Source organism: Olea europaea, chromosome 12 (genome assembly GCF_002742605.1).
Source record: "Olea europaea var. sylvestris chromosome 12, O_europaea_v1, whole genome shotgun sequence".
In the NCBI taxonomy this organism is placed as follows: Eukaryota; Viridiplantae; Streptophyta; class Magnoliopsida; order Lamiales; family Oleaceae; genus Olea; species Olea europaea.
The window spans coordinates 18,863,380-18,888,100 of NC_036248.1; the positions used below are offsets into that span (position 1 = coordinate 18,863,380).

The 24,721-nt window shown below is 36.6% G+C and overlaps 1 protein-coding gene across 1 annotated transcript; it reads right to left on the reverse strand.

Moving 5' to 3' along the window:
* Positions 1-11,997: 11,997 nt before the first annotated feature.
* On the reverse strand, positions 11,998-19,346 carry LOC111407006 (serine/threonine protein phosphatase 2A regulatory subunit B''beta-like). Its single transcript, XM_023036347.1, has 11 exons — positions 18,808-19,346; positions 18,617-18,722; positions 18,347-18,446; positions 16,334-16,439; positions 16,167-16,257; positions 15,386-15,527; positions 14,731-14,878; positions 14,533-14,642; positions 13,543-13,699; positions 12,362-12,490; positions 11,998-12,247 (listed from the first exon to the last, which is right to left on the reverse strand). Exons 1-11 carry the CDS (start codon positions 19,054-19,056, stop codon positions 12,116-12,118), a joined length of 1,470 nt encoding a protein of 489 aa, XP_022892115.1. The 5' UTR covers positions 19,057-19,346; the 3' UTR covers positions 11,998-12,115.
* Positions 19,347-24,721: the final 5,375 nt, after the last annotated feature.

Sequence of the window (24,721 nt, forward strand, 5' to 3'; positions counted from 1 at the left end):
ATAAAGCTCCAAGTTCAGGAATAATTTAACAGAATGCGTACAGATGCTGACATGTCAAAATATGATTGGGCTTTTTTTCCCTCTTTTTCCATCTTCCAATTATGCCACGCCATGTGTTGTAACGATTTTCTATCAAAAATTTTTATACTTGTAGCATGATTGTTTAATAACCTCAGATTTTCATAAAGCCAAAACTTTCCAGAATAAAAATTGGAAATTTCACCATTAATTAAAACTCGTCGTCATCAAATGAACTTCATAATGGATTTTCAATTTAAGCCTACAAAATTGTCAACTCTTATTGTTAAATGCTCAGGAAGAAAAAAACTAACTGTAGTAGATGTATTGTAGAGAAATACTTATCTAGCTTCTCAGTGTACTTGATGCCATTGTTCACAATCTCTATTACGGTGGCAAAGAGATTAAAAAATTTCAACGAGATCTTTCAAAAGGCAAAAGGATATTGAAATGGGAACTTGTTAAAGGTACTATTGAAGTTGGAAGTCTTTGAATGAGGGATCTGATCCTATCAAGTAGGGCTTGGTTGAGCAGAGGGTTCCAGTGATTTTGCTTTTGGACCAAAATGTCAAGCACAATTGAATTTGGTTTTGAATGTCCCTCTATTTGAGAGTTGCGTTGTTTATATAGATGGAGAGCATCTATATAAACAGCCATTACCTATATCTAATTAAGTAAATATGGAATATGCAATAATTATAGAATATATACAAATATATGGAATTATATGTTGTCCTGCTAACACCCCCCCTTCTCAAATTGATGTTGGTCTATCAAGAAGCATCAATTTGCTTACAAGAAACTGATGACGCTGTCGAGTCACTGCCTTTGTAAAAATGTCAGCTATTTCAAAGGCCAGTGGAAATATGAGGAAGAAAAATAACATGAGTATCCAAGGCCTCTCGAATAGAATGACAATCCACCTCAATATGTTTTGTACGTTCATGATAAACTGGGTTAGCAGCAATCTGAATTGCACTTGTGTTATCAGCATGGAGGGAAGTGGGAGTGGATTGAGGAAAACCAAGTTTGGCTAGAAGCCCACGTAGCCAAATAATCTCGGAACAAGTAGCGGACATTGGCCGATATTCTGATTCAGTAGATGACTTAGAAACTCGATCTTGTTTCTTGCTTTTCTAGGAGATCAGAGAATCATCAAGAAACATACACCACCCCGTGACAGATCGTCAGGTGTCAGGACATCCAGTCCAATCAGCATCACTAAAAGCAGTAAGACAAATAGGAGAACCGAAGGAGAAGAACAATCCATGATTAGGTGTGCCAAGATAGCGAATGATTCGACGAACGACAACAAGATGGAGAGCATTGCTCATTACAAGGCTAAGAATCAGCCATTACACATATCATGTTAATTTACAAGGCTGAGAATGAGCCATTACCTATATCTAATTAAGTAAATATGGAATATGCAATAATTATAGAATATATACAAATATATGGAATTATATGTTGTCCTGCTAACACAAAATTTGGAAGGAAAACCAAGGATGATTTTGTACTAATGTTATATGAATTCTTGAAGTGATTTATCAATATTCCTTGGTCTCCTTGCTCGTAATGAACATAGAGTGAGATTTTTCTTTAGGGAGTGTTTGATAGGCATTTTTATGTAAAAATGTATTTTAGAATAGTAAATTGATGTGAAATGTGTAGTTAAAAAATAAGGAAAAGTTTTTGATTTACGTGTAATATTATTTTAATAAAGAATGTCTGGTTGAAAAGAAGAGAGAAAAATGCATTTTGAAAAAAATGGCTACCAAACGAGGCCTTAATATGTGGGGGGGGGGGGGGGGGGGGGGGAGAATNNTGGGGGGGGGGGGGGGTGGAGAGGTGGTCTATAAGAATGAATTACCTCTTACTTTTAAGATTGCAGCAAACAGAAGTGAAATCGTGGCTGATGTAATGTTCCTTTAAAATGGGGATGAATTTGAGCTGGAGTTGCATTTGACAGGAATCTATACGAGGCTGGAAGGGAAGCCAGAAAATTTTATTTACACATAGCAGAGTTTGAACATTCAAGTGCTGAGGGAGGATATCACATGGAAAGACGCAAAATATAGGTATATCATTATACTTTTCTTTCCCTTTCATTATGATATTCTTGGATCCCCTACTCCATACCAAAGTGTATAGATTCTGGGGTGGACTTTTGTACTGACTTGAGATATGGTTTTTTGTCACAGATTATTTTTCTGGTAAATGAATAAAGTACTGGCTATTGGAAAAAAATTCAACTTAATTTAGATGAAATGTACAAAAGATAATTCTGAAGGGTAGCTAAAGTGCAACTGGAACATTTTTCTATTGATAAGCTGCACTACTGAGATTTTCTTCATTTCCATAGCGTCCATGGAGCTAAAGTAAAACCAAAACTTCAAGAATCTTCTCACTAAATTAACAATCAAACATGATACAATGCACTAAAAAGAGCTTTTCAAGTGTAGCAAAGGACATGACCTTAAAATAAAGATTCGAAATTAGTTAGTTCAATAAACAGAGATCATTCTTTATGTCTGGTGCCTAATACTTCATCAATTCTTAGTAGTCAAGACTTGTGGCAGAGCAAATTAAAACGGCATTTATTTATTTTTTCCTCTTTATTTTAATAAGTGAAGATACCTACATGGAGCCCGTAAACTTCAATTTTTATTACTAACACCCAGACGACTTGGGTTAGGGGGCCACAAATGAATTTTATAGGGTATCTTCTAATAAAAAAAGCTAAAAAAATATTTAAAAAAAAAAGCTAAACAAAAATTATTTTTTTCCAAAATCTAGAGGGTCAATTGACCCTATAATCCCCTCCCTAGGTCCACCCCTGGACTTAAGCATTGTCAATCACAATAAAGGTGTGTTGAAGCATTATTCTAAATCGAACTATGGAAAATGGCAATGAATATTGAAGACAATTATATTATTGATTGATAATCTTTACACCCCTATAAGCCTCTAACTATATTACAAGCAAGGAACAAAAAAAAGCAAACTTCTAAAAAGGGGAAATATAAATTTACCTAGGTCCTGTTCGGTAGTAATTTTGAGAATTGATTTTTTGACCGTTAGAGAGAAAAATGGATCCCACTTATGAGTGAAGAAGTAAAAAATGATGATTGATTTAGGAAAGTAACAATCAAAATATTAATTTTTTGGGAAAAATCAGAACCAAACGAGGGCCTAATCTAAATAAGGTACAAAATCAATTATACAATAATATATAATATTCCCATATTTCTTGGGATTCTATACTCCCCCTCATGTTAGATCGTAAATATTGATCATATCTAACTTGTAAATGAAATCCTCAAAATTTTGTTAAGATAGTCCTTAATGAAGATATCTACAATTTGTTCTTTTGTAGGTATATAGGTCATGCATATAATCCCCATCTTCAACTTTTCTTTGATAAAATGTCTCTCCACTTCAACATGTTTGGTTTGATCATGTTGAATTGGATTGAGAGAGGTATTGATAGCTACTTCGTTATCGCAAAAGAGCTTGATTTGAAAATTTACCATAACCTATAACTTCTCTAGCTTCTTTATCCACAGTCTTTCGCATATTCTTTGTGCAATTGTTCTAAACTCAAATCCGCACTTGCTTCTGGCTACCACATTTTGCTTCTTACTTCACCATGTTACAAAGTTTCCCCATACGAAGGTACAATAACCAGTAGTTGATCTCTTGTCTTCTATTGATCCAGCCTAATCCACATCAATAAAGACTTCTACTTCCTTTCTTTCGTTTTTATTAAATAAGAGTCCCTTTCTAGGTGTCTCTTTGAGGTATTTGAGTATTCTGTATACTGCTTCTAGGTGAGTTTTCCTTGGAGAGTATGTATTGGCTTACCACATTAACCGTGAATGCAATGTCAAGTCTAATGTGTGAGTGATAGATTAGCTTGCCAACTAGTCATTGATATCTATCCTTTTCAACTCATTCTCTCGTGTCATATACTTTTCTTCCTACGTCTATAAGAGTGTTGGTTGGTTTGCATCCAAGCATGCCTATTTCAGATAGAAGATCAAGAATATATTTATGTTGTGAAATACTGATTCCTTCTTCGATTCGGCTATTTCTATTCCCGAGAAATATCTCATCTATCCCAAATCTTTAACTTCAAACTCCATTGTTAAACTTTTCTTAAATGTCTCTAGTTCCACCATAATATCTCCTGTCTGATTATGTCATCAATCTATACATTTAGGATTGTTTTCTTCTCAACTTCAAATAGTTGGTAAAACATAGTATGGTCTGGCTGTCCATGTTGATATCATTGACTTCTCAGTACTTTTACAAATCTGTCGGACCATGCTCTTGGTGACTCTTTGAGACCATACAGAGATTTATTGAGTTTACATACTTTATTTTGTTCATTCCTTTTACAAAAACCTGGAGGTAACATCACGAAGACTTCTTCCAATTCTCCATTTAAGAATGTATTGATAATATCAAGTTGTTGAAGTGACCAATCTAAATTTGCTGCCAAGGACAAGATAACCCGGATTGTGTTCAATTTAGCTACAGAAGCAAATGTTTCGGTGTAGTTAATTACATACGTTCGTGTACATCCTTTTGCAACGAGACGAGTTTTGTACCGTCCTATTGTTCCATTAGTTTTGGATTTCACATTCAATACCCATTTGCAACCGACAGATCTTCTTCCTCTTGGTAACTCTACCACATCCCAAATTTTGTTTTTCTTCGGTGCTCAAATTTTTTCTAGGACTGCTTCGTTCCATTTGGTAATTATCATGGTTGGATATTCTTTATAATTTCTGCCTTATCAAGATTAGAGGTAAAAGTGCGAAATCCTGCAGATAGTGCTATAGGAAATGAATTTTGAAATTGGATGGAGAGCATATGTTTGAGACTATTTCCTAAGAGCAATAGGTTGGTCAATATTTGAAGGCTCGATTTTATTTGAAGAAGTCTCATAGAGATCTAAAGCTATCATCGATTCTAACTCTTTTAATGCTTCAGATATGAGGTTCTCCTTGTCTATTGATTTTGACTTCCTTGAGTAAACTAATATCTCCTTGTTAACTTGCTTATCTGCGTCTCCCTGAGTTTAGGTTTCCTTCTGTTCATGGCAAGTCCTACAAGGAGGCGTGATTAAGTCAGTGTGTATAATAGGTTCAGTGAGTGAGAGATCAATGTTAAAGAATTGATCTTTACTTACGAGACGATTTCACTTTGAATCTCCTCCTGAAGAGAAGGTTTGAAGTAAGGGATTCTTTTGAAAAATGTGACATCAACGCTAATAGATACCCTTCTAGAGGATGGATTGTAGCATTTGGGTGGATGAATATTCAATGAAAACACATTTAAGTAAATAGAGATTGAATTTACTCCGGCGATGAGGATGTATGTAGATGAAAGCAACGTACCTGAATATTCGGAGGGGTAAGCTCAAATCAAGGCGGTAATTAGGAAAGGATTCCTGAAATGTTTGGAAAGGTGATTTGAATGAAAGAATACGGCTGGGCATTCTATTTTGAGATAAATCGGTGTTAAAATTGCATCTTCCCATAATAGATTGGGTATATTTGTGCTGACCATCATAGCCTGAGTAACCTCAAGGAGGTGTCTATTTTTTTCGTTCGGCAATCCCATTTTGTTAGGGAATTTCGACACAAAAGTTTTGGTGAATTATCCCTTGAGATTGGAGACACTCTTTCAAAGTGGTTTTAAAGTATTTTGTACCTTTATCTGTGCATAAGATTTGGATTTGTGTCTGGATTTATGTTTTGATCATTAAATGGAAATTTATAAACACAGTTATATATCTATACTACAAATGTTTTCAATATTATTAATCTGTAATTTTTACTTTGATATTGTTAGCATAAGTGGAGTATGTGGAAAAAAGGTGGTAACAGTCCATCATATGATCAGATGCACAAAGTCAATAATTTAGCAAAGATCTGTTTTCTCTATCGATCTCATTTAGAAATATCGAGAATAGTTTCCGGTGGATGTTCGTAGGAGTCTATGGGCCTAATGTAAATGAGTATAGAAGTGGACTGTAGGTTGAATTGACTGGAATGATGGCTTGGTGGAACCTTCCAACGTGTATCGGGGGACATTTTAATGTGATCCGTTTTCCTACTGAGAGGTCTAGTAGGGGGAGATTAACAAGGGCTATGGAGGACTTTTCAAATTTTATCAGGGAGAACGCGTTGGTGGACCTGCCTATGATTGGGGAAGACTTTACTTGGTCATCTAATCGGGATCAACCTATCCTATCCCGAATAGATCGATTCTTGGTATGTGGAGCATGGGAGGCTAAGTATCCAGAGGTCATTCAGAGGAGAATGGAGAGACTGTATTCTGATCATTTCCCTATATCGTTATCTAGGAATGTGAGGCGTGCTGGAAAAAAAACCTTTTAGGTTTGAGAAGATGTGGCTTAAAGTAAATGGTTTTGGGGAACGAGTACGGACTTGGTGGACATCCTATGACTTCAGGGGATCTCCCAGTTATGTTTTGGATTGCAAATTGAAGGAGCTGAAAAGGGATCTAAAGAGGTAGAATGAGGAGGTGGTGGGAGATGTTAACCATCGCAAAAATCAATGCTTATCGGACATTGAGGAGCTGGATAGCAGGGAGGAAAGTAGAGGACTGGTAGGGGAAGAGAGGGTGAGATGAGGAGAATTAAGGGAAGAATTGGAGAGGCTGGTGAAGATGGAGGAGACTACTTGGCGTCAGAAATCTAGGATCAAGTTATTGAAAGAGGGGGATAAATGCACCCGCTTTTTCCATAGGGTCACGAACTCCAATAGGTGCAACAATTCTATCAATATGTTGAAGGTAGATGACGTTACCTTTGAAGATCCACAGGAGATCGGGACCAGATGGTTAGCTTCTATCAGACCTATATCAGGAGCAGTTTGACTGGAGGCCAGAGTTGGAAGGGCTTGAGTTTTCTTCTATATCTGAGGAGGATACCGATTGGTTAGAGAGGCCTTTTGCGGAGGATGAAATTAGGGAGGTAGTGTTCAGCATGAATGATGATAAGGCCCCAGGATCGGACGGATTTTCGTTATCATTCTATAAAACTTGTTGGGAAGTAGTGCGATCGGACATTTTCGAAGTCCTTACTTATTAATTTCAATGTGGAAGGTTCTTGAGAAGTGCCAATGCTACATTTATTGTGCTGATTCCAAAGAAACTAGGAGCGATGAATAGTAAAGACTTTCATCCTATTAGCTTCGTGAGCAGAGTTTACAAGATTATTGCGAAGATTTTGGCAAATAGATTGAAGGAGGTGCTGGAAAAAGTGGTGTCCAAATTTCAGAATGCTTTCGTTAAAGGACGCCAGATTTTAGATTCAGTACTTATAGCAAATGAATGCATTGACTCAAGATTGCGCTTGAGTATTCCTAGAATGCTATGCAAGCTTGACATTCAAAAAGCTTATGATCACGTAAATTGGAGATTTCTCTTGTATATGCTCAGGCGATGTGGCTTTGGGGATAAGTGGTGTAAGTGGATTCAGTTTTGCATCTCCACAGTTTTCTTTTCAATTATGGTGAATGGCATTCCAGAGGGTTATTTTCGTAGTAGTAGAGGATTGAAATAAGGGGATCCTTTATTCCAGTTGTTGTTTGTCATTGTAATGGAGGCTTTCAGTAGGATGCTCGAGAAGGCCATGGGGGAGAGTTTACTAAGGGGCTTTATGGTTGAGCAGTTACAAGTATCTCATTTGCTCTTCGCAGACGACATACTGATTTTCTGTGATGCAGAGGTAGAGCAGATCAGGAATTTGCGGCATTTGCTCCTGTGTTTTGAAGCTGTATCTGGATTGAAAATAAATCTGGGAAAATCAGAAGCTATCACAGTGGGAGAGGTGGATAACATGGTGGAGTTGGCTGCTATACTATGATGCAGGGTTACGTGATTGCCTATGACATATCTTGGGTTGCCTTTAGGAACTCGATTTAAAAGCACACATATCTAGAATAGTATTGTTGAAAGGGTGGAGAAAAGGCTAGTGGGGTGGAAGTGTACGTACATCTCAAAGGGACGTCGTCTTACTCGCATAAGGTCCATATTGTCGAACCTCCCTACTTCATGTTGTTTCCTATTTCTGTTGCAGTGGCAAAAAAATTGGAGAGGATCCAAAGGGAGTTTCTTTAGGGAGGATTAGGGCAGGAGAGGAAATTACATTTGGTTAATTGGGGTCTCGTATGTTCTCCCATGAGGTTGGGTGGTCTCGGATTAAGGAGTCTCGTACTGTTTAATAAAGATTTGTTGGGTAAGTGGTTGTGGCGATTCGGAACGGAGAAGGGGTGTTTTTGGAGAGAAATTATAGGAGCAAAATATGATGTTATGGAGGGGAGATGGTGTTCAGTTGAGAGTCGAGACTTTTATGGGGTGAGTCTGTGGCGGTATATCCGGCGAGGGTGGAGTGATTTTCGGGATAAATTGACTTTTGTAGTGAGGAATGATAATACTATCAATTTTTGGGATGATTGTTGATGTGGAGATCAACCACTAAGATTGAAATTTCCTTCCTTGTATCGTATTGCATTGTTGTCGTCTGCCGTGGTGAATGATGTTTTAGATATTCATAATGGGAGTATCAGTTGGAACATTGCTTTTGCACTGGGTTTGCAAGAATGGGAGTTAGATGACTACGTGCTGTTTTTGACATCTTTATATGAGGTACAAATCAGGGCAGGAGAGATGATTGCAGCAGGTAGAGATTGGCATGGGATGACATGTTTTCAGTCGGCACTTTCTTTAAATCTTTATTAGGAGCTGAGAAGAGCTCTTTTCCTTGGAAGGCGGTGTGGAAGAGTAAATTGCCACCACGAGTAGCATTTTTACTATGGACGGTGGTCAGAGGACAGGTGCTAACGGCGAAAAACCTACAGACAAGGGTTTTTTGTATAAAAGAGTAGTGCTTTATGTGTAGGAGGGATGGTGAGACGATTGATCACTTGTTCCTCCATTGTGATGTTGCTAGTTTACTGTGGAATGAGATTTTCATATCACAACACATAGATTGGGTGATGTCAAGGCGTATGGAAGACGTGTTAAAGGCATGAAGGAGAAAATTTCGCGACATGGATAACAAACTTACATGGGAGCTTATTCCGGACTGCATAGTTTGGTGTGTGTGGAGAGAAAGGAACAGTCGATATTTTGATGATCAAATAAGAACAACTTAGAGAATTGTTTTATTTCACATTGTACACTTGGTTTAATACGGTGGCTACTAGTCATATAGATGTGCTGCCCAATTTTATGTCGTTTCTTTCGTATTTGTATTGATAATACACTTTATGTGTATTATGGTTTAATTAATAAAATACTTGATTACCTTTCAAAAAAAGAGAGGAAAATTACCCTTGTAAGCTAATGAACTTAATGGGCTGGATGTTTGGAAACAAGAAAATATTTTATATAGTTGCTTCATCTGCTCAAGTCAACATGTGCTTGGTAGCTACGATTCCTCTTATTTTGCCTTGATTTCCAATCCGCTAGTTTTCAATGTAAATCCCAACCCGTATCTTCTTTATGCCTCGATTTATGATAGTGATTACACCAGGATCGTCCCTTTATTTTGTTCCAGGCCCAGTCCATATCAATCCATGTTTTGCCAGTCTAATTGAAGACTGGGCTAACCCAGATCTTTTAATTGAGTGGGCTGACGCAATAGACTCAATTCCAATAGCAATTAGGGCTGAACTAGTGTCGTATTCTTCCAGGCCTTTTTCCTTCTCTTAACATCACCTTTCTCTTGGTTTCTTCCCTACGCACCACAACAAATACCTCATGCAGCGCTGACAACGATCGCTGACTTAAGATTATGACTCTTACATCTTCCAAGTTAAGATTCCGTTCGGCCAAAAATTCATAGACTCTCTCATTTTCCATTTTCTTTTGGTACCACGTGCTATATGTCGGGCAGTCCCATTTTTCCTCCAAATTTTGGTCGAGTTCTTGCCAAAGGGAACTCATCTCTAGATATTATTCTGTCACGTCTCTCTCTCTCTCTCTCGTTGTTTAGCCTGCCACAGCCTAGTTTGAATTCCAAAAAATTGGGAAGAGTTCTCTGTGTCTGAATACATATCGCGGGCGGCATCCAGGGCCGTACCTGTGTTTCACGGGGCCCGAGGCGAACTTCTGAATTTGGGCTCCTAAATTGTATATAGCGAGTAAATTTTTTTTTTCGTTTATAAGAGTTTTACGAACTAACTTTGTTAATTTAAAATCAATAATAAAATAACAAATAAAATGAAATTTGGAGTGCAATCAAGTATGACATAAAAATATTTTGCATAGTTCAGATTTGTGATAATTGCACTACTCACCTCGCTTGCCAACTTTTGCATCATTGCATTTTGAATTATAGGACCAAGATATATATGATGAATCTCAAGTGTTTGAGCATGTTGAATGTGTTCTTTCATCATTGAACAACAATCCTTTCTATCGTTTACACAAAAATTTAAAAAAATAAAAATAAATCATTATTCTAGTTGTTCACAATTTCCTTGTTCCAACCTACCTATTTGGTAAGATCAAAGTCAATAGTTTGAGCTTATAAACCAATGGAAGATAACAATAATTTCTTGTTTCAATTAATTTCTGAGTTATGTAAAATATGCTATTGAAATTAAAGAAAGTTTTTTTTCCGTTCTCACAAAAATAAGAAATTTTTCAAGGTTTGGCTAATATGAAAAAAGTTTATACCAGTCCATTGTATAGTTCAAAATTTTAGAATTTTAAAAGTATGAAAAGCATTTTCAAAACAAATTTTCAAATGAGAAAATACATTTTTTATTTTTTCTTTACTTGTACAAATTTCCCATTTCTAACACTAAAAAAAGCATAAATGTCAAAAAAGTAAAACCTCCACTTCCTTCGCAATGTGAATGTGCACTCTCTCTACCCTCATTCTTTTTCTCTGACACGCTACGCTCACACACACATAATGATATAGATTGGAATTATCACACACACTCTCTCTCATTCACTCTTCTCTCACACACCACTTTCTATCTCTCATTGTCCTGTATATACACATAGCAATCAGCATATATACAAATATTAAACTCGTCGACTAAAGCTCTCTAGATTTTCCATTGTGGCAGTGATTGAAGTCAATTGCGACTCCTGCCTCCTTAAGTAAAGTATGGCGGTGAAGGGCAAAAGAATATAAACTTCTAGTACGTCGGTGACTCGGCGGTGTATCTTCACACAGATCTGAGTTCTAAAACCCAAAATTTGTGCATTTCTTCAATTACAGTTTTTTCCCCCTCCAGCAGAGAATCTGGCTCGTGTGCTGGGTTTTCAGCAAAAAAATGTAAACAAAAGTTTTTTTTTGGGCCCCTTTGATTGTTGGGCCCTGAGGCGACGGCCTGTTGAGACTCTCCTCAGGTCCGGCTTTGGCGGCATCCCATACATCTTTTGTGATCGATATGAAGAGATAAGACTTTTCTAATTGCTGGGGGTTCATGGAGTTAACCAACCACGCAATTACCAACGAATTCTCTTATCTCCATCGCTGCAAAAAAATTGTATCGGTGGCAGGCTGTGTCTCTCCGGTAAGATATCCTAGTTTCTCGATAATTTTTTCCATTCAATCTCTCCACGGTGACTTGGAATGAAGAGTTATCTATTCCACCTGAGTCCATGGTGGAGAGAGATTCTCCTTCCCTATTTTGAGGCTCAGATGTCGGGATTGATTGCTCTTTTCTGAGTGTTTCGTCATTGATGGTCGATCAGGAAAGACGCTAGCTCTGATACCATATGGAAAACGGCAATGAATCTTGAAGACAATTGTATTATTGATTGATACCCTTACACCCCTATGAGCCTCTATATATATTACAAACAAAGAACAAATAAAGGCTTACCTCTAACAATGGGAAATATAAATTTACCTAATCTAAATACGGCACAAAATCAATTATACAATAACACATAATATTCCCATATTTCTTGAGATTTCTACACGAACTGTCTTTAAAATGAAATCTGACTGACTGAAAAGGAAGTCAATGATAGCATGAACAATTACCTCACAAACGGGGTCTGGCAAGGGGGGGTCATCATCAAGCGACTAATCCCAGTCATCATCAAGCATATCATCCCAGTCAGAACTTCCACTAGAGACATTATTGGCAGTAGTAAGCCTAATATATTCTCGTTGTGCAAAGTGGTCCCACTCGGTCAAATTTGGATACTCATGTACCTTTTGGATACAAGGAAAGAGACATCTTTAATAAGTATGAGGAACCTTGCTATGCATATCCAAAATCGTACAATCATCAAATATGAACTAAATAAATAAACTTGCACCTAATACCTGACGAAGTAGAACTGGATCACGCCTTTTTCCAAAAGCCACAAACTTTTTGGTGTTAAAAAGGATATTGAAAACACTGCCAGAGAGTTTGCTGCCCTTTATGTCGCTTAAAGTAAAGTAGCTCTTATCCTGCATATGAAATAATTTTATTTTCGGAATATGTTGTTACAAGAAAATGCCCCCTGCATAGTTAAAGCATTTAGTTTGCATCAAAGTTCATTAGTGTTAATGTGGAAGCACCACATCAAACAATGTTCATTAGTATTAATGTGGAAGCACCACTTCAAATCTAAGACCTGAACACAGACATCTTATCAAAGCCGAAAGTGACAATAGAAGCAGCTTCTTCAGCCATAGTAGTTCAGCAGATGTACAATTCTTTTCTCCTCCAATACTGTCCAGAAATTCCATATTAGTGCTTTCTAGTATGTCAAAATACCCAATTTAAAAGGACCAGCCTATCACTGTCTACTTCATTTCTGTTTCCTTTAAGCATAATTTATGAAATGTCAGATAATGGTTCTGACCCTGACAATCACGTCCCTTAAACACCAGGGTAAAATTGTGCAAGGAAGAAACAAAACCCTCAATTGCACATTGATGTAGAAGCAAGTTTATTTTTTGAAACAACGCCCCCAGGACACATCTCCAAGTGGTAAAAGGGGAGGGTGGAGAAATCCAGCTTTGCTTGAGGCTGCTGCGTCAAGGGTTCGAATCCTGAAATATGGATTTGGCTCTTGGGTAAGTGCAAGTGTACAAGCAGCCTTCCACCCTGTACCCTTGGAGGCATAACCTGCAATTTACCTCCCTCACGATGCTCCAGGGCAGGGGTGGTGGGGGACCCTTAAGGTTAGGGTTTAACCTTTTTTTTTAAGTTTATTTTTTGAAACAAGCATGGCATTTTATTCAATAGCTAGAAAAAGGTTTTCAAGATCTTGCTGAAAATAAAAAAGCATGATCAGAAAAGAATTATAAGCAACCACAATGACAAAATTTGTTACAGACCAACAAAAAAAAAAATAAAATAAGGTTGGTCATACGGTTCCTCAAACCTACTCCTTGCCTAAAGCACAAGAAAAATTAAATTAAAGTGGGAATAAAAAAATTAAAATTAAAAACTTAGGCAAAAAACTCAAAAATTAGCCAAAAAATTTAAGAAATACTATCTAATGGATGATCACCTGTGGATTAATCATGTCAACTATCTGACACAAAATATCCTCAAAGGGCACAGCCTCTTTGTGCAGGTCTTCCATTCTATGCTTCTGATCCTCGTAAAAGTATTGCATTTCATTCCTTGTTATAACTCCATTTGCATCCAAATCTATGCACTTGAACCTGATAAAAGATATTGGTGTCAAATGCATGTAGAAACAGAAGAGAATATACTACCAAAATAAATTGAAGTGCTTATGATTAATTGAAAATTCAGTTAATTAATCTTCAGATAATTCCATTTCACCACATGCATGACATATTAATAGATATAAAGAGAAAAAGTCAACATAAAGTAGACTCTAAAAGTACACAAGATCTTCTTTGCATGGACACAGAAGTAACCAACTACAATTCTTACCCCTTTTTTCCAAACCATGGGATTTGAAAGAAAAATTTCGCAGGATTTCAGTTGTTACGAAAGCATATTTCGTATTTGGTATGACTTGACAGGAAACCTTAGGTTACTGAATCCCATACAAAATTATTGGATTTTGAATTGTAATTTACCGAATCCCATACAAAATTATTGGATTTTGAATTGTAATTTAACTCAAAGGTTACATACTCCTCTGTTATTTTGGACCTTTGAGGGACAATCCATAGGTGGTTTATCATGAAACTGCTCTTGCAGAAAATACAGATTTATAATTAAGAAGGATATCTCATTTATTACCTTGTCCTTAAGACGTCAAGGGAAAAAGAATAATAGCCAATTCTGTTATCTTGGAATTACATTTAATTATAATTTCAAGCCTGCAATAGAATCCATATCCCAATTCTATTAAGATATAGTTCCAGATCGACTTTATAACTTCCTCATGCCTAACTTGAAAGGATTCCATCGGCAACAAGAGTACATCTATGAATTAAAGTTATTCATAGATTTCAGATGATTTATAAAAGGAAAAAAATAAAAATAAAAAATACTCAAGAAGCAACAAGTGTATACATACCAATACTCAAGACTAGGTTCAGATGATTTATCCTCTTCTGACAATATGAAGTACACAAAATCTTCATATCCCATCTTTCCTTCAACCTTACTGCTGAACTTTCTAGGAACCTTTCACAATTTTAGAACATAAACTACTTAAAGCGATGAAGAACAACCGTCACTTACTTCAACATAATTAAAGCAGGAGAAGACAAACCTGAGAAAATATTCTATCAACAATCCTGTTGGTGAGTGCATGGTTACCATATGTAATGAGGTTCTCTTTATCTATCAGAAAATCATGGTCCGTATCCAACTCCCCAAACTTGCAGGAGATCACGTAAAAGTGTTCATAAGAGAAGTACCTACAGGAAATGGTAAAATGGAAATTAAAGCTAATAGAGATGAAACAGGGGGGAAGGGGGGTTGGTTGTCATACCAGACAAAGTACGATAAAAGTAGAAAACAAAAATTTGTATAATTATATGAACACTATTAAGGTAAAAGAGTCAATGCATATTGCATACAGCAAAATACTCTTACTCTCCTTATCCAAAAAAAAAATAAATTAAAAAAAATACATACTTTGACAACATATCTGATATCGACTAAGTGAGATAATTGTTGAAAAAAGTTAAAAATGTTACTCTAATAGCATATCTGAGATAATCCTTTCTTTAGGTAAATTCATTAAACAACAAGCAATTCTTTTTTTCCTTCGAGAAAATTCATCTTGCATTCCTAGACTCATCAGACAGCACAACCTATTGTAGGAACTTAACCAAGTAGTGTTATAATCATTAGCATTTAAAGAAAATCAAACAAGAACATTTCCTTTTATGTAAAACCAATTAAAACATCTTCGATTTTACCTTAAAAATTGGTTGACATACATTTCCTCATCCAAATATTTCATTGCAGCAATTAAGTACGAATGCTTCAGCTCTCTGTGGGTGAGACAATTGTTACTCGAACGGTCGACTTCATAAAATATTCTGTATATTACAGTTTCCGCTGGCCATTGCAGTAAATTGAACTGTTAATATATAATCAAGGAATGTGACTTCTCTTATAGGTGAACACCTCTAAATGGAAAAGAGTAGTCCATATATAAGTCCACCAAATGTTCATACTGGCAACCAACTTAACACTAACCTCCTCACTATTGCAAGCAACGTGATCTCACTAGAAAGTATGGAAAGCAATCATAAGCATTGGACCAGCTACCGAAAGGTCGGCCAAAATTTATGATCATTATCTTGCTATATAATTAACAGCATGCAACGCAATGACAAGAGAAATAGAAACAAGGAATTTTAATGGTGTATTTTTTACCATATTTGCCCCAATTTCAAGTGTATAATAGAACTTCACTCTGTTTCAATTGGATCACTGAATTACTTGTTAGTAATCCATATCAGCAACTAATAATACATATAAGTGACAAGATTTTCAAAGTGTACCAGTAATGCTGAGTTGGTATTGGTGATTGTGAAAGCCAGGCAGCAGAGATTAATGTAGACTAGCAAATGAATTATATTATTGCAGTAGTAATAAGCAATCAGAAAAACTAATCAAAACATATAGCAAAGTAATTCAAACCAAATTGATCAAAGTCACCACAACAAATCGAGCAAATGATTTAGAACATACCATAACTGTCTTGAAATTGAGGTGTACTCTGTAAGAACTGCAACCCTGGATGAGTTGCCATAAGTTCCCGGAGCACAGGTTTAAAGTCATCCTACTATCAAGTTGACTAGTATTAATGATGCAGCTAAACTTCTATAAAAATATATCATTATTGGTACTCGAATAACCTGAGTTAAGTACTTTAGATTGGACTGCTTCAAAATTGCGTATATCCGGGCTGCTATATCTTTTGTCAACATGTTGCCGATAATCCAATAGTCAACAAATGTATCTCTATTTCCGCATCAGAAGACAAAGTAAGAGCCTAAGAGAGGATGAATCAACTCTAAACATGATTGGTACAAGGCAATAATTAATCCAGGATATAGGTACAAGTCAACCACCACTTTGACTGATGCAGTAAATGCCGGTGTTTATCTCCTTAGCTACTATGTCATCCGTAAAATAGTAATTAGCTAGTAGATTTAACATAGTCTAATTGTAATATTAGAATCAGAAGTTAAGTTTTGAATTTATGAACAAGTTGCAGTTGATCCAATATACAATAAACACATCTCATTCTATGGAGACTAATGCTAGAAGATTCAAGTGCACAAGTATGCTTAAAATGCTCATAAAGTGATTATGGATTAGAAGTAGTATCTGAAACAATTCTCACAGCTAATAAACACATCCAGTTTCTATTGATTCATTATTCACTGTTTTGAAGATTTATTTTTTGTTCATTTGCAAGTCAGACATTTACTTTTATTGAATTGCTTTACATGAACTTTCACCATGGTTTATAGTTTATTACAAGCATAGTTTTGTATTTCTTATATCTTATTAATTATTTTATTTTTGTATTGGAGCTTAGACCTCATCGTACATGTCAAAATATTTGATCTTACTGGTTCAGTCTATTTTAGACAAGCTGGATTATTTATTTGTCTCCTTATTAGAATATTTAATCTAGTTTTCTTTCATTGTACTGAACATATTATTATAACAACTCTTATTAGGGAAGATTATCGTAGGTAGTTTTAGCTTTCCAATTTTGATTATTTGTAACCTTATAACTAGAGTCTTTCTCCTTGTAATTATAAGAGATACAAGGTTATATAATTTTTATCCGTATTTTTTTTCTCCATTACTTTTATTAATATTTCCAACATTACCCAAAGATTTTTCCTTTCACTGATGCACTTGACCCGTATTGCACATTTTTCACAACAATTTGTTGGTAAAATATAGTGCATATATTGCAACAACATTTGTATGAGACTTAAAAGATTAATTTAATTCTACAAGAAATTGATCCAAAAGAATAACAGTAATAGACTTAGAGAATTGTAGAAAAGAAATGCAAAGAATGCATTCGGTCGAGGTGAAGGTTGAACTCTTTCTCTGAAATTTGCCAAATGGAGACAAATAATTAGTCAAAGTTAATAAAAACCAACTCATATGACCAATTCCAACACAATTGACACCTATAATCCTATGAAAATTTTGCTTCTTTGATGCAAAACAAGTTTGCACTAAGTTTTACAATAAACAAACAAGACATTCTGTAGAATTAAATCAACAAAATGCAAGAGTGCACCATGTTTTGACCATGATCAAATAGACACACAAAAATAAGGTCAGCTTATAGCAAACATAAGTTCAATAATATTGGCACTTCCTCCTCCTTCTCTTCAATAATTTTTGAGGACTTGTTGACTGCACAAAATTATTTAAAGAATCTTGCATGCCAAAATCCAGATCAATCAAAAATAAATAATTGCTCTTGCACATACAACTTACTCCCTAATTCTAGGTAATCAAGAAGTTAGAAATGTAAATGTGATTGAACAACAAGGTACTTGAGAAGTTAGAGGGGTAAATGTTATTGAACATGCACCTAATAAAACTACCATATTCCCATAAATCCTGGTGTGAGTCAATATTTTCTCATTTGTGAGCATGTATGAAAGGACAGAGAGAAATCTAACAGCATGCAATCATATACAATTGGCTTCCTCATTCAAAACTAAAGTAGTTAGTTAAGTTAAATGTGATTAAACTTGTGAATGACGTAACTAATTTTTTGGCGATCGGATTGGTGTAAGTCAGTATTTTCTCACTCGGGCGCAATCTACCTGAAGTAAATCTTGACAAAAGGAAAGGAATGGAAAGGAAAATAATAACATGACATCTACCTGGTCACAATGCCGGTGCAGTTGATGTCAATCTTTCTAAAAAGTGCAGCGGAGAAGAATGATGGGAGCTCACATATTTCCTTTGTAACTCGTTTGAATTCTAACATTCATGAAAATGTAATCAGCATAATGACACTGGCACACAAATTTTTTTCACATCTTACATTGTAAGTTTCAGATGTATGAAGAGAACGTGACAAATAGCAATGAGATCCTCAGTGTTTATGTCTGGTGCAACTGTGCCAAACAAGAATATGCCGTAAGTCTCACCGTTGATTTGGAGTCCATTCATGTCAACAGGAAATAACTGATTAATTCTAGACAAGCACTCCACTATCAATTCATTAGAGGGTGGACAGCCATTTTGAAAATAGAACTGCATTCATCACAAGTATCAGCATAACATCAATATTCAAAGTTGAGTTCCACTATAATATAATGACATTATTGGCTACTCTGACCTGCGGGATAAGCTCTTTGCCAGGGTCATTCACTAATTTCTTGAGAGAGCCTAAAGGGGACGCCTTCTGTTTCTTGACACTAGGTGAACCGGATGGACTTTCCGGTGAAAGTGGTCGTTTATTAACAGCAGGAAACATTGAAGGAAGAGAATTGCTTGCTGCAGCATTTGTGCTAGATGATGCTCCAGAGAAATTCAAAGAATGACCTTTCTTGGCTTTATAGAGCAAATATCTTACCTGCAATTGCATGGGCTAAAACTGGATAGAGTTTTTTCTTTTCATTTCATCTCCTATCTCCACTTTGAACAGAATGGAGACCCGGCTATAATTTTCCATATCTTTCCAAAATTAAACAAGTTTGTTCCCCGTCGAATGATTTTTGAAAATGAAACAGAAAACAACGATGGAATTTCAAACAAAAATCACAATGCAACTCTATGAAATCCCCAACATCTTTTTCTCATTTTTTGGTAATTCCCCCTACATTCGCCGCTCTACCCAAACATCATTGCATGTAAAATATTATTAACTCACACGTCGTAAACCAACCTAATTTAACAGACAAAAAAGAAAACACCCAAATAGAAACTCCAATTAATTAAACAGCAACCTATATATACACTAAAAGCGTGCATCGTATTGATAGACAAAATTTGAAAATAAATAATCGAAATAACAACAATTTTACCTGATTATTTGTTTCCCGAAGCGAAAGCCACTGATCAAAGAGCTTCTCGGCCAGATGACGATTGGCTTCGATGGTCCGAGTAGGCTCCGGTAGGTGCAATATTTTGGTATCAAGGCTAGCTAAGTCACCACTGAAATCCAGACCCATACCTATCAATTCATCAAATCATAAAAAATCAGCGATAAAAATATTCGAAACTTTAAACGCTTCGTTAATTATCAAAGAGGAACCCTGACTACCTGGAGAAAGATTTCCCTCCAATTTCGATTTTCTAGATTTAGAGAAGCAGTTCCGTATATATTTTCTTATATTTGGAATGGGCAACGCTTGAAATATTCCAGATGTGGTCAAGTAAATACGCATATAAACTGAAAAACTTCGAAGCGCGGGAAAATATGTGCGTACGTGGACGAGTTCGTTTTCGTGCTTGTTAATACATAGAAAAGTAGAAAAGTTGTGCCCGCACTCTGAATTCTTATCATTTTCAGTCACCAAGCAATTCTGATAATCCCAAACCCCACAGGCTTGTATTCGAAATTCTTGATCATCTAATGGCGATTATGAAGATATTATATTGATTGAGCCCCAAGATACAAATTGAAATTTGAAACTAAAACAATTCGTGCAATTATCGTCTCCAAAGAATACCGTATTATTTATTTTGTAAAATTTATTATGAACATACAATTCTTCAGTTAAACCCAACAAGAAAAACAAGTAACTATAATGCCTAACTACAAAATTTGGTCATCATCCTCTTCAGTCAAGCTTGACAAGCACAAGCAGCAATTCTTCATCAACTCGAACAGCCCAAAGTTGCATGACATCCCCAATCGTGAGTTTATTATTCACACAAATTTCCCCCCAAGTTTTATTCAACACGTACGACAAGCTTGTACGTCCTGAATATTTCTTCAAGTCCCATCTTCTCAACTCCACAGTTCCTTCTCCAAGCAATGGCTCGATTATCTTCACTTCCATTGCCACTTTTCGTCCCTTACTCGCGTACCTTGACAGATATATCCTCTCTTCATTGCTTAGGAACTCCTCTCTAATCTGATTTGCCGGAATGGTGAACCGATTTTGATCTTTAGCCATATCACTAGCGAACAATTGCTTCTGTATCACCAACTTTACTTCCGAGACAGTTCTACCTTGTGCTATGTCAAGAATTGCATTTTTGAATTGTATGGGCAATGGAGGCGCTGGCACTTCCCTCGGATTAGTACGGTTTTTCTCGTTGTTTCTCGATGAAGATCCTTCTCCACTTCTACCATTACTTTTCGCCTTCCTCTTACATGAATTTCTCTTTCTTTTTCTCTCACTGGATTCAGAGGATATAACTATTGAGTCGTTCTCCAATGGGTCTTCAACAACCGGTTTCTTAAGGGCTGCTTCGTATTTTTTTTCAATGATTTTCTTGACTGAAATTTCTTTCAGTTTCTTGCATGCATCATCATCATCATCTTGTTCTGTCTCTTCACAACCATATTCTTCTTCTTCAACGTCTACGACCGGCCCACAATTTTTTTTAATATCATTAATCTGCAACTTTCGAATGATCATATTAGGGTTTTCGATCATCAATCTTTCTTCACCAACATCACACATCCCGGCCTCGCGCATCAATATAGGAAGTAGGATTTTTGATAAAAACTTGGACATGATCTTGCCGGGTATCAAGGGAAAAAGCAGTGAAAACTCAAAACAATCTGATTTTTGTAGCAAAGAATGTATGTAGAAATTAACAAGGTAGTTTCAGTATTACGAAGTGCGCAAGTATATCTCTCTATCTTTATATATAGAGAGAGTTTGTGGAGATCTTAGAACCTGCAAGGAAAGTTTTCTAGTCAAACACTGAATTTTTTTACCGTTGGGTCAAACCTTTTGAGATTTGCCCATAATATGGTAATATGAGATGCTTAATTTGAAATTGGTCAGGTCCGTCTATTGGAAATAAATATATATTTTTCGCCTAGTGAACTAATACAAGTTGTATACTTATTACAAGAGTAAAGCAACTAAGTTTATAATCATAATTTGGATGAAAAATAATTATAATTTTAAATGATAACACAAAATTTCAATCATGGCCACTGAAGTTTCAACAAAATTTCAATTAGATTAATTTGTTTCAATTGAATTATTGAACTTCAGTTAAATTTAAATTTCATCATTTCGTTAAAGATGACAAATTTTTTCATTCATTTAAGTTTAAATTTCATCACTTGTTAAGGATGAGAAATTTTTCACCCCCCAACTAGCCTTGCATTACGCACCTTCAGTAGGGTGAGGACATAAAATATTGTCCTTCTTAAATTCCCTGAACCCGTACAAGATCTTTTTATTTTGTTATTATATTTTCAATTGAAATCCTATTTAAAAAAGAAAAAAAGAAAAAAAGGAAATATATATATATATAAACAAAATTATATATCCAAATATTTTAATCTCCGTCACATCTCGCCGCCGACCGACCTCCTGAAATTCTCCAACAAGGTGGGGATCAGCAAACTTGGAGGATAAAAATAAGAAATACAAAATGCATTTCTGGTGATTGAGTATTACTGTTAGAAGACAAATAAAATTATGGTACCTTTTTTGTGATTTTTGATGAGAACCAATGATAATCCGTCAAGTGGAATTTTGTAACAATTCTGTGAAATTTTTTTTGTGCATGTAGCAAAACTCACAAAACTACGATAAGAACATTTATAAAACGAAATATAACTGTTGGATAATTTCACTGCATGGATAAAGAGGAATTAAGGTATAATGCCAGATTTTTACAAATGCATATAGTTGATATATCGCAGTCTAAAAAACTGAAATACAAAACCTAGTTTTCTCCTAGCATTGGCAGAGATTTTCCTGTGATGGAATTGAATTGCGAAATTCCTAGCCTTTTTCATCATTCATGAAAAACAGATGAGGGTTTTCCGGCATTACCAAAATAATTGAAAGAGGTCTAACCATTGAATAGTCTACTCAACAGCATCTTCGATTTTCTTCTCGTCAACAGCAAGAAGTTTGGGAGCAATCTTCTCATCCTTGATAGTATTTCTCATGTTGTAGGCGTAATTCTCCAAAGAATTTTTGGCCTCAACTTTCTTCTTGAGTTCCTCATCCTCAGCATTGTATTTCTCCGCATCTTGTACCATCTTTTCGATTTCTTCCTTGGACAGTCTTCCCTTGTGATTTGTAATGGTAAACTTGTTCTCTTGTTGACCTGTTGTATTGTCCTCAGTCGAAACATTCAAGATGCCATTGGCATCAATGTCGAAACAGACATTTATCTGAGGAACATCCCGAGGTGCTGGTGGAATGCCGGGCAGCTCAAACTTCCCTAGCAAATTGTTATCTCTTGTTTGGGTTCTTTCACCTTCGTACACTTGGATCAAGACACCAGGCTGGTTGTTCGAATACGTGGAGAAAACTTGTTCCTTCTTAGTTGCTGATATTACCAACTTGGATACTCGAGGACTGGAATGTCTTGACGACTATTATCTCGAGGACATTCTGAATCTTCTAATTCCATTCTGTGGTATAGTCCTCGGGGTTTATATGGTCTTCGGGGTATTTATCCCAAGGACTCAACTCTATCCTCTAAAGCCCTTAAGTCCTTGAGGTTAAGTAATCGAGCACTATCCTTCCAGCCAAACTTTTCACCCGAGCCCATAATAAGTCTTACCTTCTAAGGATTTCAATGTGATTCAAACATCTCAACCCAGGACTCCTACGTCCACAAGAACTCTATGTCAACAATAACATCATTGGTCATGCAATTATATTACAAATAATATATTTCTCTCAGGCAGGACTCTATTTGATAAGAACGTCCAACTTATTCAATCCTACTAAAAGTGCACTACCTACCGCTATAAATACAAGACCCAGGTCCATTATTCAGGTACATTCTACATACACAATTTCCAACATATATTCATCCTTAAATCCCTTTTCTGACTTAAGTATCGGAGGGGCGATGAGCACACACCTCGTTGCCTTTGTTTCAGGTATTTGGAAGGCTTTGTTCGTGTCCATCTTCAGTCATCATCCTCAAGATCCGCCAGGTACAAGTTTTGGTAGTATCATTGGCGTCGTCTGTGGGAAGTGCTACCAAAAGCCATGGTTAGCACACAATCAGGTCTTTCTCTCGCAAGCTCAACCGCTCTCATCCCTTATCCTGTCGAAGATCAACCGGTTCCTCATGAAGAATCCTGAGTGCCCGCACCTCTGCCAACGGTCATCACAACTGAAGCCTTTGAAGAGCTCCATCAGCAGGTGGCCACGCTCACACAACTGTTAAGTCAAAAAAATTCACATCCGTCGCCAGCACAGGCAGAGCATGGCAATTTTATGGTTGATGCTTGAGCACAACCACCAAACCCCGCAACTGGAGGGGTAGGAACCTCGAGTATTCACAATATGGCCTCGGGCTCGAGATCGGTCGCCATGGATTCCGGCGAAATTGCCCGGATCATTCAAGAGGAATTACAGTTGGCCTCCAACGGAATGCTCGGGGGCCAACAGGTTTCATCCCTAACACTCCATTCACGCCAGAGATATTGTCATATCCCTTGTCCGACAGATTCAAATATCCTCGCATTAACGAGTATGATGGGATGACCGTCCCATCAACCATCTCAATGTATATACTGATGTCATGAACTTGGAAGTTGCGCGAATCAAGTTATGTGCAAAGCCTTTCCACAAACGCTAACTAATGCTGCTAGGGATTGGTTCTCAACATTGGAGCCCAACTCCATAGCCTCATTCTCAGATTTGGCTGATAAGTTCTCAGCCTTCTTTGCAAGTAGCAAGCGAATCAGGAAGACCACGGCCTCTCCCATGCCACTTCGCTAGGGACTAACTGAAACCCTACGAGGATTTATGACAAGGTTCAACAAGCAAAGGCTTCAAAAACCCGACCTTCACATTACAGCAGCTGTCCCCGCCTTTACTTACGCCGTAAGATGTGAAGCTTTCAAGATGTCTTTATCAAAGACCCCATCGCAGACAGTGACCGAGCTCCTCACCTGAGCTGAAAAATACATTAATATGGAGAAAACACTAAATCTAAGGAGACCTGGTCCTTCCCATGAAAAGATCGAGAATAAGAGGCAACATAATCCCGCCCCCGAGCATGAGCTTTCTCAGAAGAAGCGCAGGAATGAGGCGTCGTCAGCACCTCTCACTCGGTTGAACACTTCTAAGACAAACATC

What these genes read in the sequence shown, in the direction of transcription:
- LOC111407006 (XM_023036347.1), bottom strand. Translation starts at nt 19,056, where the DNA reads ATGCAATTGCAGGTAAGATATTTGCTCTATAAAGCCAAGAAAGGTCAT. An exon ending in TATGTCAACCAATTTTTAAG is followed by an intron (nt 14,879 to 15,385) that starts GTAAAATCGAAG and finishes CATTTCCTGTAG; the next exon opens with GTACTTCTCTTATGAACACT. An exon ending in ATCCAGTTCTACTTCGTCAG is followed by an intron (nt 12,248 to 12,361) that starts GTATTAGGTGCA and finishes TGTATCCAAAAG; the next exon opens with GTACATGAGTATCCAAATTT.